This window comes from Nicotiana sylvestris, chromosome 1 (genome assembly GCF_000393655.2).
Source record: "Nicotiana sylvestris chromosome 1, ASM39365v2, whole genome shotgun sequence".
NCBI classification, from domain to species: domain Eukaryota; kingdom Viridiplantae; phylum Streptophyta; class Magnoliopsida; order Solanales; family Solanaceae; genus Nicotiana; species Nicotiana sylvestris.
In genome coordinates this window covers 12010162-12022875 of record NC_091057.1, presented here as the reverse complement: position 1 = coordinate 12022875, position 12714 = coordinate 12010162, and the positions used below count along the sequence as shown (strand labels likewise).

Here is a 12714-nt window from a genome sequence, read left to right as displayed (position 1 = left end):
TATACTAGTTTCCTAGGGGCTAGTGAGTAAATAAAATTATTACACAAGTCCATTATTATTTACAGGTAAGTTCCTTCTCTAGAATATTCTACATAGCTAGAATCTTCTAAGGACTATCATAGCAATTCCATAGGGTTCTAGGGCCTTTCTGGGGAAACCTCTATATTTCTCTAGAACCTTCCCAAATGTGCTAGTATATTTCATATGTAAGCTTTCTATATGGCCAAAATATATGCCAATTGGCACCTACGTGGCATGATGATGTGGCGGGCTATGACACTCTCCCCCACCCAATTTTGTGATGCCCTCGGCACAAAGTATCGACACGTACATGCACACCTCGCCTTGTCGTCGTAGGAGATCATTGTCCATTAGCCAGGATGCCCTATGGAGCATTTCGACTTCCCATGTCACAAGGTATTGGTCACCTTTTTTCTTGCCATGTTTGTATTTTGGATGACTAGAAATTATTTCCTCAATCCTCCGCCCACCGGATGCCTCTCCTTGTTCTTGGACTGAATCTGTCCATGACTCAACCAAGTCTAGTAGTTTCTCAAGCATCGGGTCCATGCTTCCACTCCCTATTTGGCTGCCCTCCATGGTCCCAACCTTGCTAGCAAACTTGACCCCTCTGTTTGGTGCGTCATCTAAGTCTGATATAGTGTCATCACTTTGTAACTCGCTATCCTCATCAACTATGTCCATCCAACTTTTCTTGCTACCACTATGCTCCACTTGCATGGCGCCAATATAGGCTTTGGAATCCCCTACTTTTGACTTAGATCCCAAACGCATCCCTCCAATGCAGACGGTCCCTCCCGTGTCACCTTTGTGTCCTTGAGCAAAGTTCCCGATCATTGTAGCAAGCTTCCCCAACTATAGGCGTTCACTTGCCCGATGTGATCCTTTATAGAAGTAGCACTCTCCCTTAGGCATGTACTCACTATTGTTTTCCGACCTCTTGTTGTCTATCTTGGACCCCTGTCTGTTATGGGATGGCCCCTTGCCACTACTCTTGTATACCTTGGTTATGCCTTTTCCTTTGTCCTTGTCATGATCTTCCCCACCTCCCTGGGTGTTGCCTTCTTTGGACTCGACAGGATCCATCTTGAAATCAACGAGCGACTTGGCTACCGCTATGGCCTCGTCCACGTCGGCTACTTGATGTCTTCTTAACTCCTGCTTTGCCCAATTTTGTAACCCATCCATGAAATAGAAGAAGGAATATTCCTCGTACAATGACAGGGTATGCAATATTAAGATAGTGAACTCGCGCACATACTCCAGAATTGTGGCCGTCTATCGGAGCTCCCTTAGCTTTCCCCTAGCTTCATACACCACATTCACCGGGTTGAATTGCTTCTTCAACTCCTTCTTGAACTGCTCCCACGTCTCAATCTTGCATAGCCCCTTCTCCATATTAGCACACTTTCGACGCCACCACAATGCGACGACCTCTGAGAGGCACAACATAGCAATGTTGATCTTGGCCTCGTTGTCTCTCACTTTACCGTGCTTGAAGTAGTTCTCCAAGTGCCAAAGAAAGTTCTCCACTTCTTGTATATCACGAACACGTTTGAACACTGGCAGTTTAGGAGCCCCGATCTTGGCTGTCACGACCCTAAAATGGACCCGGTTGAGATGGTACCTATCGTGAAACTAGGCCAGCCGACACAAACCCCCAAACCAACTAAACAGTTATAATGAATCATTTAAAGCCATTAATAAGCTAAAAATCCCAAAATAAAGAATAAAATAGAACAATGCGGAAACAAACACAGCCCGACATCGGGGTGTTACCAGTCATAAGCATCTAAAATCCGTCTAAGAGTTGAAAAGACAACATAGTCTAATACAAAGCTAGTACAAAGTGAAATAAAGATAGGAAGGAGAAGCACTGGGTTGCGAATGCCGAGCAACTACCTAGTCAACCCCGAACAAGCCTGCTGGAAAGCAAATTCGCACTCACTAGCATGACCCGAGACTCCTGGATCTGCACACAGGGTGCATGGAGTAATGGGAGTACGCCAACTCAGTAAGTAATAAAAGTAAAGGTAGCTGAGCGATAAGAAAACACGTAAAACACAGCATAATGCTACAACAAAATAATGTAAATCCAGAACAATGCAGTAGTACAGTAAAAGCTTGTAAAAACACCTTAGTTTAGTAAAAACCTCTTTAAAACATTTTTCAGTAGTTCAAACGAGTGATGAAAACAGGGTGAAGAGGATAGAAACATAAATAAGCCCCTCGGGAAAAATACCAACAGAACCAGCCCCTCGGGCTATCTCACAATCACTCGTATCAGCCCTTCGATCAGTAGTATGAAACAACAACAGCCCCTCGGGCAATATCACATCTCACACTGGGTACTCGCGCTCACTGAGGGTGTGCAGACTCCGGAGGGGCTCCTACAGCCCAAGCGTTATATTAAGCCATCTCGTGGCATAATCAAACTGGCCCTCGGCCTCATAATAAACCACCTCGTGGCTTAACAAATCAGGCCCTTGGCCTCATAATCATCAATCAGTACAACACTGTTGCGACGTGCAGCTCGATCCCATAATATCCTCACAACACAAGCCCTCGACCTCACTCAGTCAGAAATCTCTCAAGCCACTCAGGCAAAAGTAAAACATGATGCTCAGCCCAAAATACCATTTAAAATGTCAAAAACGGAGTAAGTATGGCCGAGTTATGAAAACAGTAAAATACAACATGACTGAGTACATATATGAAGTCAAAGCAGTGAGGAATAGTAGTAAAAATCCCCTAAGGGTCCAAACAGTTGGCAGAAGGCCGAAATATGGCATTCAGCCCAAAACATGATAATACTTTCCAAAACACAATGATAGCAAATAGTTTTCAATCAAATACGCAGTTTAACAGTAATAGGAGATGGACTAAGTCACAATCCCCAACTGTGCACGACCCCACGCTCATCATCTAGTGTGTGCGTCACCTCAAAGTAGCATAATGATGTGAAATCTGGGGTTTCATACCCTCAGGACAGCATTTACAATCATTACTGACCTATATCCGGTCTAAACTCTAGTCTGCAATGTCTTTGCCCCTTGAATCGGCCTCCGGATACTCCAAACTCATCGCGAATGCGACACCTAGCTTGCGAACATGAAGCACAATTGGACCTGGACCCAGCTGCTCACCTTTACTCTACGCGAACGCGACAAAACCATCACGAACGCGATGAAAACTTACTTCAGCCCTTCGCGAACACGAAGGCCAACCCTCCTGTCTCACATCCTAACCCTTCACAAATGCGAGAGCCCACTTGTGAACACGAAGGCCAAACATTTGCAACACCAACAACAGATTTTCTGCAACTTTTTCCTACATGAATTGATCCGATCAACCACCCGAAACTCACCCGAGGCCTTCGGGACCTCAACCAAACATGACAACATATCCCATAACCTCATTCAAACTTGTTCCAACCTTCGGAACGCTTAAAACAACATCAAAACACCAAATTGACATCGGATTCAAGCCTAAGAATTCCAAAAACTTCCAAATTCCGCTTTCGACAAAAAGTCTATCAAACCTCGTTCGAATGACCTAAAATTTTGCAGACACTTCACAAATGACACAATGGACCTACTCCAACTTTTTGAATTCCAATCCGACCCCTATATCAAAATCTCACCTATCAACCGGAAAACGACAAAATTCCAATTTTGCCAATTCAAGCCTAAATCTACTCTAGACCTCCAAAATACATTCCGATCATGCCCCCTAAGTCCCAAATTACCTACCGAAGCTATCCGAACCATCAGAATTCACATCCAAGCCCTTTTTCACATAAGTCAACATCGGGTTGACTTTTCCAACTTAAGCTTACTCAAAAGAGACTAAGTGTCTCAAACCTTACCAAAACCTCTCCGAACCAACCAACCTGATAACACATAATACAGCTGCACAAGACAGTAAGAAGCAGAAATGGGGGAAAGGAAGCGGTAACTCATAAAACAATCGGCCAGGTCATTATATCTCCCCCCTCTTAAACAAACGTTCATCCTCGAACAAGTCAAGAAACATACCTGAAGCCTCAAATAGGTGAGGATATCTGCTCCGCATCTCCAGCTAGGTCTCCCAGGTAGCCTCCTCTACGGGCCGACCTCTCCACTGTACTTCCACTGAAGCTATATCCTTTGACCTCAACTTTCGCACCTGACGCTCCAAAATAGCTACTGACTCCACATTATAAGTCAAATCATCATCTAACTGTACCGTGCTGAAATCCAAAATATGAGACAGATCGCCAATATACTTCCGGAGCATAGAAAAATGAAATACCGTATGCACACTCGATAAGCTGGGTGGCAAAGCAAGCTCATAAGCCACCTCCCCTATCCTTCCAAGCACCTCAAAAGGCCCATTGAACTGAGGAGTCAATTTACCCTTCTTCCCAAATCTCATAACACCCTTCATGGGTGAAACCTTTAATAGAACCTTCTCACCAACCATGTAGGACATACCCCGAACCTTCCTGTCAGCATAACTCTTTTGTCTCGACTGCGCTGTACAAAGCCTCTCCTGAATCACGTTCACCTGGTCTAAAGCATCCTGCACCAAGTCTGTACCCAATATCCTAGCCTCACTTAGCTCAAACCAACCAACTGGATATCTACACCGCCTCCCATACAAAGCCTCATATGGAGCCATCTGAATACTTGACTTGTAACTATTGTTATAAGCAAACTCTACGAGTGGTAGAAACTGATCTCATGACCCTCCAATATCTGAATAGTGCGCTCGGACTGCTCGTTCATTTGAAGGCGAAAGGTTATGCTCAACTCAACCTGAGTACCCAACTCTTGCTGTACAGACCTCCAAAACTGTGAAGTAAACTGAACACCTCTATTTGAAATGATGGAAACTGGGACACCATACAAACGAATGATCTCCCGTATTTATATCTCTGCCAACTGCTTTGAAGAATAGGTAGTACACACAGGAATAAAGTGTGCAGACTTGGTCAGCCGAACCACAATCACCCAAATAGCATCGAACTTCTTCAATGTCCGTGGGAGCCCAACTACAAAGTCCATGGTGATCCATGATAACTAGGGATTCTGGTTTATTTTATACTCCTTTTTGCTTGAGTTTTGGATTAAAAGTGTGTACAAGTAATCTCGAAAACTTACATATTGTGCTTGTTTGCAGTGTTTGGTCAAAAAGTGACAAGGAAGTCAAAACCAACTCAAAAAGGAGTGAAACCTGCGCAAGTGCCAAAAACAAGTCAAAGCACGCTACAACAGTAAATCCACCGCAGCTGCAACAGACCCACCGCGACCGCAGTTCTTTTATCACGGTCCGCGGTGGCAAAAATCAAAGAAGATTCTATCCTGGAATTTCAAGCAACGCGGCCCGCAGTTGATTTTACACGGCTGTGATAGCCTCATCGCGTCCGCGGTCCATTTATTGCGGTCCGCGATGGCCAGATTCAAAGAACAATATTTGAAGCCAAAAAGGCTTGACCGTGGTCCGTGGTTGATTTTACGCGGCCGCGGTAGCCTCACCACGGATGCAGTCCATTTTTCACGGTCCGCGGTACCTCCTTCAGGGGCATTTTTGTCCAGAAAATGCGGCCTTGTATAAATACTTCTTTTTCAAATTTTTAGGTCATCTTATCTGTAGCTGAGAACGTGAACGCCATTTTTTTATTCTTCATCTCAATATCTAATTTCTTCCATTATTATGAGTAGCTAAACCCATTAGCTAGGGTTGTGGCTCAACTCTAGTGTGAGTATTTAATGGGTCTTGTATTTTAGGGCTTAGATGTTTATGGGTAATTGTTATTTGGCCTGATTTATGCTTTTTACGTTGAATTAGTGGTTGCAAACACTAATTTGTGCCTCTTTGACTTAGGCTCTTCTTGAGAAGGACTGACTAAGTCTAGGAATTTTAGGCCAACAAGGAATTGGGATGTATTCAAGAGATTGATAGCCCCAATTAAAGGGTTAAACCTAGAGATAGTAATACCCGACTTGAGCCAACATTGCTCGTCACAAATTGAACACCCAATTAGGCTTGAGAAAGCCAATTAGAGCAAATTCACTCTTACTACCGAGAGGTGTAGAGTGAGAAGCTTCGTGAATTGGCTATAGCATGATCTCAACTATAACATTATTGCCCTAAGTTCTAGATCTCGTTAGATACTCACATAGGAGTAAGTCACTTCCCTAGTGTCTCTTTACCCATTTAGAAAACCCTACAACCATATATACTTAGCTTAAGTTCGCACATCATTAGCATAAAATTAGAAGTAACAAACAAACAAACATGATTGGAACTGTAATCAAGAGTGCTACACACTACTAGATTAGATAAAAATCTAAATCCAAACATTGTATTAGCTTCTTGTGTATTCGATCCCGACCTTCTCGGGTAAAGGCTGCATCGACCGCTTGATGAGTATCTGGCATATATGATTTAAACTCGTACTCTGTCAAATAGTAGTACAGAAAGATGTCGAACCCACAATGATTGGTTTATCTATTCTACAGACGTTTCTTGTCTTAATTACTATTTGAGAAAATCAGAAAGAGTTGAGTTGTGAATTAACTAACTAAAAATGCACGAATAAAGCAATAGAAAATATTTTGTTTTTCACAAATATAATAAAAAGGTGTTGGGATCCTGACTTTACTTAATATTTTTATTATATAGTAGATACATTTATCCTTCAACTTTTATTTCTCAGAAATGTATAAATGTCTCTCACGATTACATTTATACATTATTACTATAGTTGAACAATTAAATGCACTCCTCTCGGTTATACAAATTAATCGTTAAAATGGTAATATTAAAGAACCAGAAATATATACTTGAACTAAAACATGCTCTTTTTAGTAAGTCCCTTTCGGTTACCCTACGTGTTATACCTGATTACTACAATATTCGCCTCTTTCGATTACAAATAGGTGTTGAATCAATTTTAACATATAAGAGCTAGATGTCACTAAATACAAGTTAACATCTATCAATACTAAAATTAACTATTACTTCTTCTGCCTCTTTCGATTACAGAATTAGTGAGAAGTTAATATGTAGTACGAAATAGATAGATGTTAACAAAATTAAATAACACCCAACTATAAAGCAGATAAAATTTAAATAAAAAGCTTCAGCTCAAGCATGTGAAATTGAGGAATAATATCTACTATTATATAAAAATATTAAGATCCGTCATTTTTCCAACACAAGAAAAGTTACTCCATATTGGATCCAATACCGACAACGGAAATAATCTTGCCCATTAAATAAGAAAATAGAAAGAAATATTCAAGAGAATAATTCTCCCTATTTAATTAAAAACAGGAACTAGAGTAATTTCCAATACTACGATTTATTCGGAACTAGAAATGAAGCCAGTGTAATGGCTAAAAGAAGAAACAGAAGCAAAACTAAAGAACAAAGAGAAAGAAAAAAACTTTCTGCTCAATATTACACTTCTACCATTTCTCCTTCGCTTCTTCACGAACGATACCTCTTTATAGGCAAGCCATGACAAGGTTTTCAATTATCTTCTGGATATGAACTTGTCATGGTTGGTTGTGGCCTTGTTATGCTTGGTTATGAGCTTCTTTGGTTATGAATTGGTTATAGTTTGTTGTAGCCGGTTGTGAGTCGGTTATCCTTTGTCATGGTAGATCACATTTATACAATCTTTCTCTGGACAATTCAGTACTTGAATTTTTCTTGTCTGATATCTCCTTCATTGATGAACTATGAATTTTCTTATAAAATTATGATATTTCCTGCAAAGAAAATTAAAACATTAGTATCTAAAAATTATAAAACAACTTCATTTATACATGAAATTTTATTTTATTAGATTCTCCCACACTTAAATATTTGCTAGTCCTCGAGCAAATAAAATAGCTAAACATAACAGCTAAACAATTTAACCGAAATCATGAGAACTTTCGCCAAAGAAAAAGTAACTAAGACCAATTCACAAGCTCATTCGTACTCATATTCACCTATTGAGTACTGAAATCATAATATTTCCTAATCCCTAGTGTGTCTCACCAAATGAAGAGAGATGCCCATATATCACACAATATATAGATGTAGAACAAAGAAGGGCATAGATAGAAAAGTTCACTCACTCTCAATAAAGAAGTACCTCAAGCTACTGGAAATTGTCATATGCTTGACTATCATGTGGTTCTCCACTAATATAGGAGTCTTTGAGTCAAGATCATGTAGGACTTTTACAAGGTTGTCATGTAGGCTTAGAGATATTTATGATTCATATGGATAATAGTAACTTAAATTCCCTATGGGCACTACACTTTATTTCATCGCTTAAGCACATTTGTCTTTACTCTGATTTAAATAGTAACCTCTATTTTCATCCCTTTCACATTTTTTTGACGGAGATGCCCACATTTCTTTGTTTCTATTTTCTCCCTTTTTTTAAATTTTTTTTTAAGGATTTCAGAAGCAACTATCTTTTTCAGTTCTCATGGCAACATCTCAAAAGATTGACAAGCTCAAACAATTATTCTTTCACCAATTATTTTCACAATTACACCCCACGCCTAGATTTTTGCATTCAGATCACCTCTTAAAGTGCCCAAAAGGAAATTGGGTGAAAAAAGAACAAGTCATAATAACAAACAGGATAAGGATTAAAGCTTGGTGATCAACAAAATAAGAGATAATTTATTTAGGCTCAACTAGGCTAACTAGGGATAAAAATTATTAAGGTAGGTCAATTTAGGTTATGGCTCAACAAAGAAGGCGTACGTTCATTTCTTAACTCAAAGATCTACCTAGAATTTCGTCTCAATCCACATTCAAGGCAAGTTCTAGATTTCCAGATAAGCAAGAGAACTAGACAATATAAGCTAACAACACAATACACTTGGGCTAACGAAAACTATGATTTCAATCACCAATAAGTAAGTATGAGCTTAGAAAAGTGATCATAAAACCCGTGAATGGTACTTAATCAAATTCATCTTTTCTAAATCTCATGCTTTTCAAGTCAAATTAAGTTTAGCCAACGTATTTTACCAAAACAAGTTAAAACAACTAAAAGTCCTAAAAAATGTTCAGTTCAAAATAATACGACCATGGCAACTAAAAAGTATATGAAATAAGTTGCCTTAAGAATAAGGCAACTAAATTTTTTTTCAGTTGTTTTTAAAATTTTATAACTTTACTAAAAATTTATTTTTCAGTTGTAAAATATACATTTTTTTATATTTAACCGAAAATTCTTTTAAAAGAAACACACATATAACAAACATATTCATCTACCCCCAAGCTTAAATAATTTCATGTCCTCATGACAAATAAATTAAAAGTAAAAGGAGATAAAGGAGCTTCCCTGATTTTTTCGATTCTGGCCTCATTTCCTTTTTCTTGGCTTCTCAAGGTTTCTCTCATATAATAAAGACAAGATTATGGTAAAGAAAATATTCTTTTTCATGATAGGAGAAAACTTTCATTGTCTCAATCATGAGAGTGCTTCTTTGTCATGGCAAAATATATTAATATATACTACACACACACACACACACACACACATACACACACACACACACACACACACACACACACATATATATATATATATATATATATATATATATATATATATATATAATTTGTACATGATTATTATTATTATTTACTTTTTTTATATAACAAAAAAAACTAATTTTATTATATATATTTACTAAAAAGGAAATATTACTAATACTTACTTTAAAGATTAAAGAGAGGGGAAGAAAATAGTTCTGAGTTTAACGTCACCAGCTCGACTTATTTTAAAAATCAGGAAAAAAGGATTGTTGAAGCCTGTTTGTCGAAGAATTTGCTGACATAAGGCTTCAAACGATGACCGTTTACTTTGAATTTGTCTCCCCCCATCTGCATGTTGTACTTCAATGGCACCATAAGGGGTCACTCCTGTTACTATATATGGTCCTGTCCAGCATGACTTAAACTTTGCTGGGAATAATCTGAATCGGCTATTGTACAACAGAACATGATCTCCCACTTTAAAATCTTTATGGCGGATGAGCTTGTTATGCCACTTTTTTGTCTTTTCTTTGTACAATTTAGCATTTTCGAATGCTGTAAATCTGAACTCTTCCAACTCATCAAGATGCAATAGACGATTTTTACCTGCATCTGGTAAGTTTAGATTCAACAATTTTATAGCCCAATATGCTTTATGCTCTAACTCTACAGGTAAATGACAAGATTTTTCAAAAACTAGTCTATAAGGAGATGTGCCTATAGGAGTTTTATAAGCAGTTCTGTATGCCCATAATGCATCATCCAATTTTAAAGACCAATCTTTTCGAGAAGAACCAACAGTTTTTTCTAAAATTCTTTTTAATTCTCTGTTGGATACTTCTACTTGTATGCTTGTTTGAGCATGATATGGAGTTCCTGTTTTATGAATAACTCCATATCTTGACAACAAACTAGCAAATTGTCTATTTATAAAATGAGTTCCTTGATCACTTATGATAACTCGTGGAGTTCCAAATTTGTAAAAAAAATATTTTTCTTCAGAAAAGTACAAACAATATGAGCATCATTTTTTCTAGTAGCAATTGCTTCTACCCATTTTGAAACATAGTCAACAACAACTAAAATATATTCACAGCCGTTTGAAGGAGGAAAAGGACCCATAAAATTAATGCCCCAAACATTAAATATTTCACAAACAATGATAGAGTTAAGAGGAATCTCATCCCTTTCTGAAATGTTACCGCTTCTCTGGCATTTGTTGCAAGTGGCAACATAATTTCTTACATCTTTGAATAAAGTAGGCCAATAAAATCCAACTTCAAGTACTTTAGCTGCTGTCTTTCTTCCTCCGTAGTGTCCTCCTACAACTCCATCATGGCAGTGACTTAAAATATTGTTCATTTCTGTTTCAGGTACACATCTCCTGATTATGTCATCTGCACAAAATTTAAACAAATAAGGATCTTCCCAGTAATAATGTCTTGCCTCTTTTCAAAACTTTTTTCTTTGATCGTAAGAAAAATCTTTTGGAATCCACCCTCCCGCTAAATAATTGGCAATATCAGCAAACCAAGGAGGTCTATTTACAACCGTTGTGACAGAAAAGATATGCTCATCAGGAAATTCCTCTTGGATATCTAGTATTTCAGTAGGAGGATTCTCTAGACGTGACAAATGATCAGCTACCTAATTTTCTGAACCTTTTCTATCTTTAATTTTGAGATCAAATTCTTGAAAAAGGAGTATCCATCTTAGCAATCTAGGTTTCCATCTTAGCAATCTAGGTCTAGCATTTTTCTTTCTTAATAGATACTCTAAGGCTGCACGATTAGTGAATACTGTAACATTTGTTCCTATCAAATAAGAATGAAATTTGTTAAACGCAAATACTACTGCCAATTACTCCTTCTCGGTTGTTGCACAGTTCATTTGAGCTTCATTGAGGGTTCTGCTGGCATAGTATATGGGTCTAAAGATCTTATTTTTCTTTTGCCCCAATATCGCTCCTACTGCTATATTACTTGCATCACACATTATTTCAAATGGCTGGCTCCAATCAGGAGAGACAACAATTGGAGCATTAGTCAATTGTTCTTTGAGAAACTCAAATGCTTTTCTACAATCATCTGAAAATTCAAATTTCACATCTTTCATCAGTAGGTTAGTCAAAGGTTTTGAAATTTTTGAAAAGTCTTTTATAAACCTTCTATAAAAACCTGCATGCCCTAAGAAACTTCTAATACTTTTAACAGTGGTGGGAGGGGGTAATCCTACTATAAGATCAATTTTAGCCTTATCAACTTCTATTCCTTTAGTAGTGATTTTATGTCCTAAAATAATTCCCTCTGTTACCATAAGTGACACTTTTCCCAGTTAAGAACTAGATTTGTATCATCACATCTTTTAAGCACCAAAGTTAAATGATAGAGACAATCTTCAAATGTCTTACCAAAAAGTGTGAAATCATCCATGAAAATTTCAAGAAACTTTTCAGTCATATCTGAGAAAATTGCCGACATGCAATGCTGAAATGTAGCAGGAGCGTTACATAGTCCAAATGGCATTCTTCTGTAAGCATACGTACCTTGGGGGCATGTGAATATGGTTTTCTCCTGATTTTCTAGAGCAATTGGTATCTGGTTATACCCAGAATATCTGTCAAGAAAACAATAAAATCTATGGCCTGCAATTCTTTCAAGCATTTGGTCAATAAAAGGCAAAGAAAAATGATCTTTCCTCGTGGCATCATTAAGTCGTCTGTAATCTATACAGACTCTCCATACTGTGACTGTTCTAGTAGGTTTGAGTTCATTATTTTTATTTTTTATTACGGTCATACCTCCTTTCTTTGGTACTACTTGTACAGGACTTACCCAAGGGCTATTAGATATTGGATAAATGATACTTGCCGCTAGAAGTTTCACTACTTCTTTGTTGACAACTTCTTGCATTGCTGGATTCAGTCTCCTTTGGGGTTAGACTATAGGTTTGTAATTTTCTTCTATGAGGATCCTATGCATACAAATAGTTGGATTGATTCCTTTGATGTCAACTATAGTCCACCCTAAAGCTCTTTTATGTTTCCTCAAGACTTCTATCAGTTTGTATTCCTGTTCTGGAGTCAAAGAAGATGAAATGATTACTGGAAATAATTCAGGTTCAAAAAAAACATATTTTAAATGAGAAGGA

At 38.0% G+C, this 12714-nt stretch overlaps 1 protein-coding gene across 1 annotated transcript; it reads right to left on the bottom strand.

The window, feature by feature from the left end:
• Positions 1-9754: 9754 nt before the first annotated feature.
• Positions 9755-12476, bottom strand: LOC138890220 (uncharacterized). Its single transcript, XM_070173589.1, has 7 exons — positions 12399-12476; positions 11975-12161; positions 11742-11870; positions 11547-11651; positions 11226-11378; positions 10767-10961; positions 9755-10440 (listed from the first exon to the last, which is right to left on the bottom strand). Exons 1-7 carry the CDS (start codon positions 12474-12476, stop codon positions 9755-9757), a joined length of 1533 nt encoding a protein of 510 aa, XP_070029690.1.
• Between the last annotated feature and the right edge of the window lie 238 nt (positions 12477-12714).

Coding starts and splice junctions, on each gene's coding strand:
- LOC138890220 (XM_070173589.1), bottom strand. CDS start 12,476: ATGCAAGAAGTTGTCAACAAAGAAGTAGTGAAACTTCTAGCGGCAAGT. Junction 11,871..11,974: donor GGATGATTTCACACTTTTTG/GTAAGACATTTG, acceptor TTATGGTAACAG/AGGGAATTATTTTAGGACAT. Junction 10,962..11,225: donor CAAAATTAAAGATAGAAAAG/GTTCAGAAAATT, acceptor AATTTTGTGCAG/ATGACATAATCAGGAGATGT.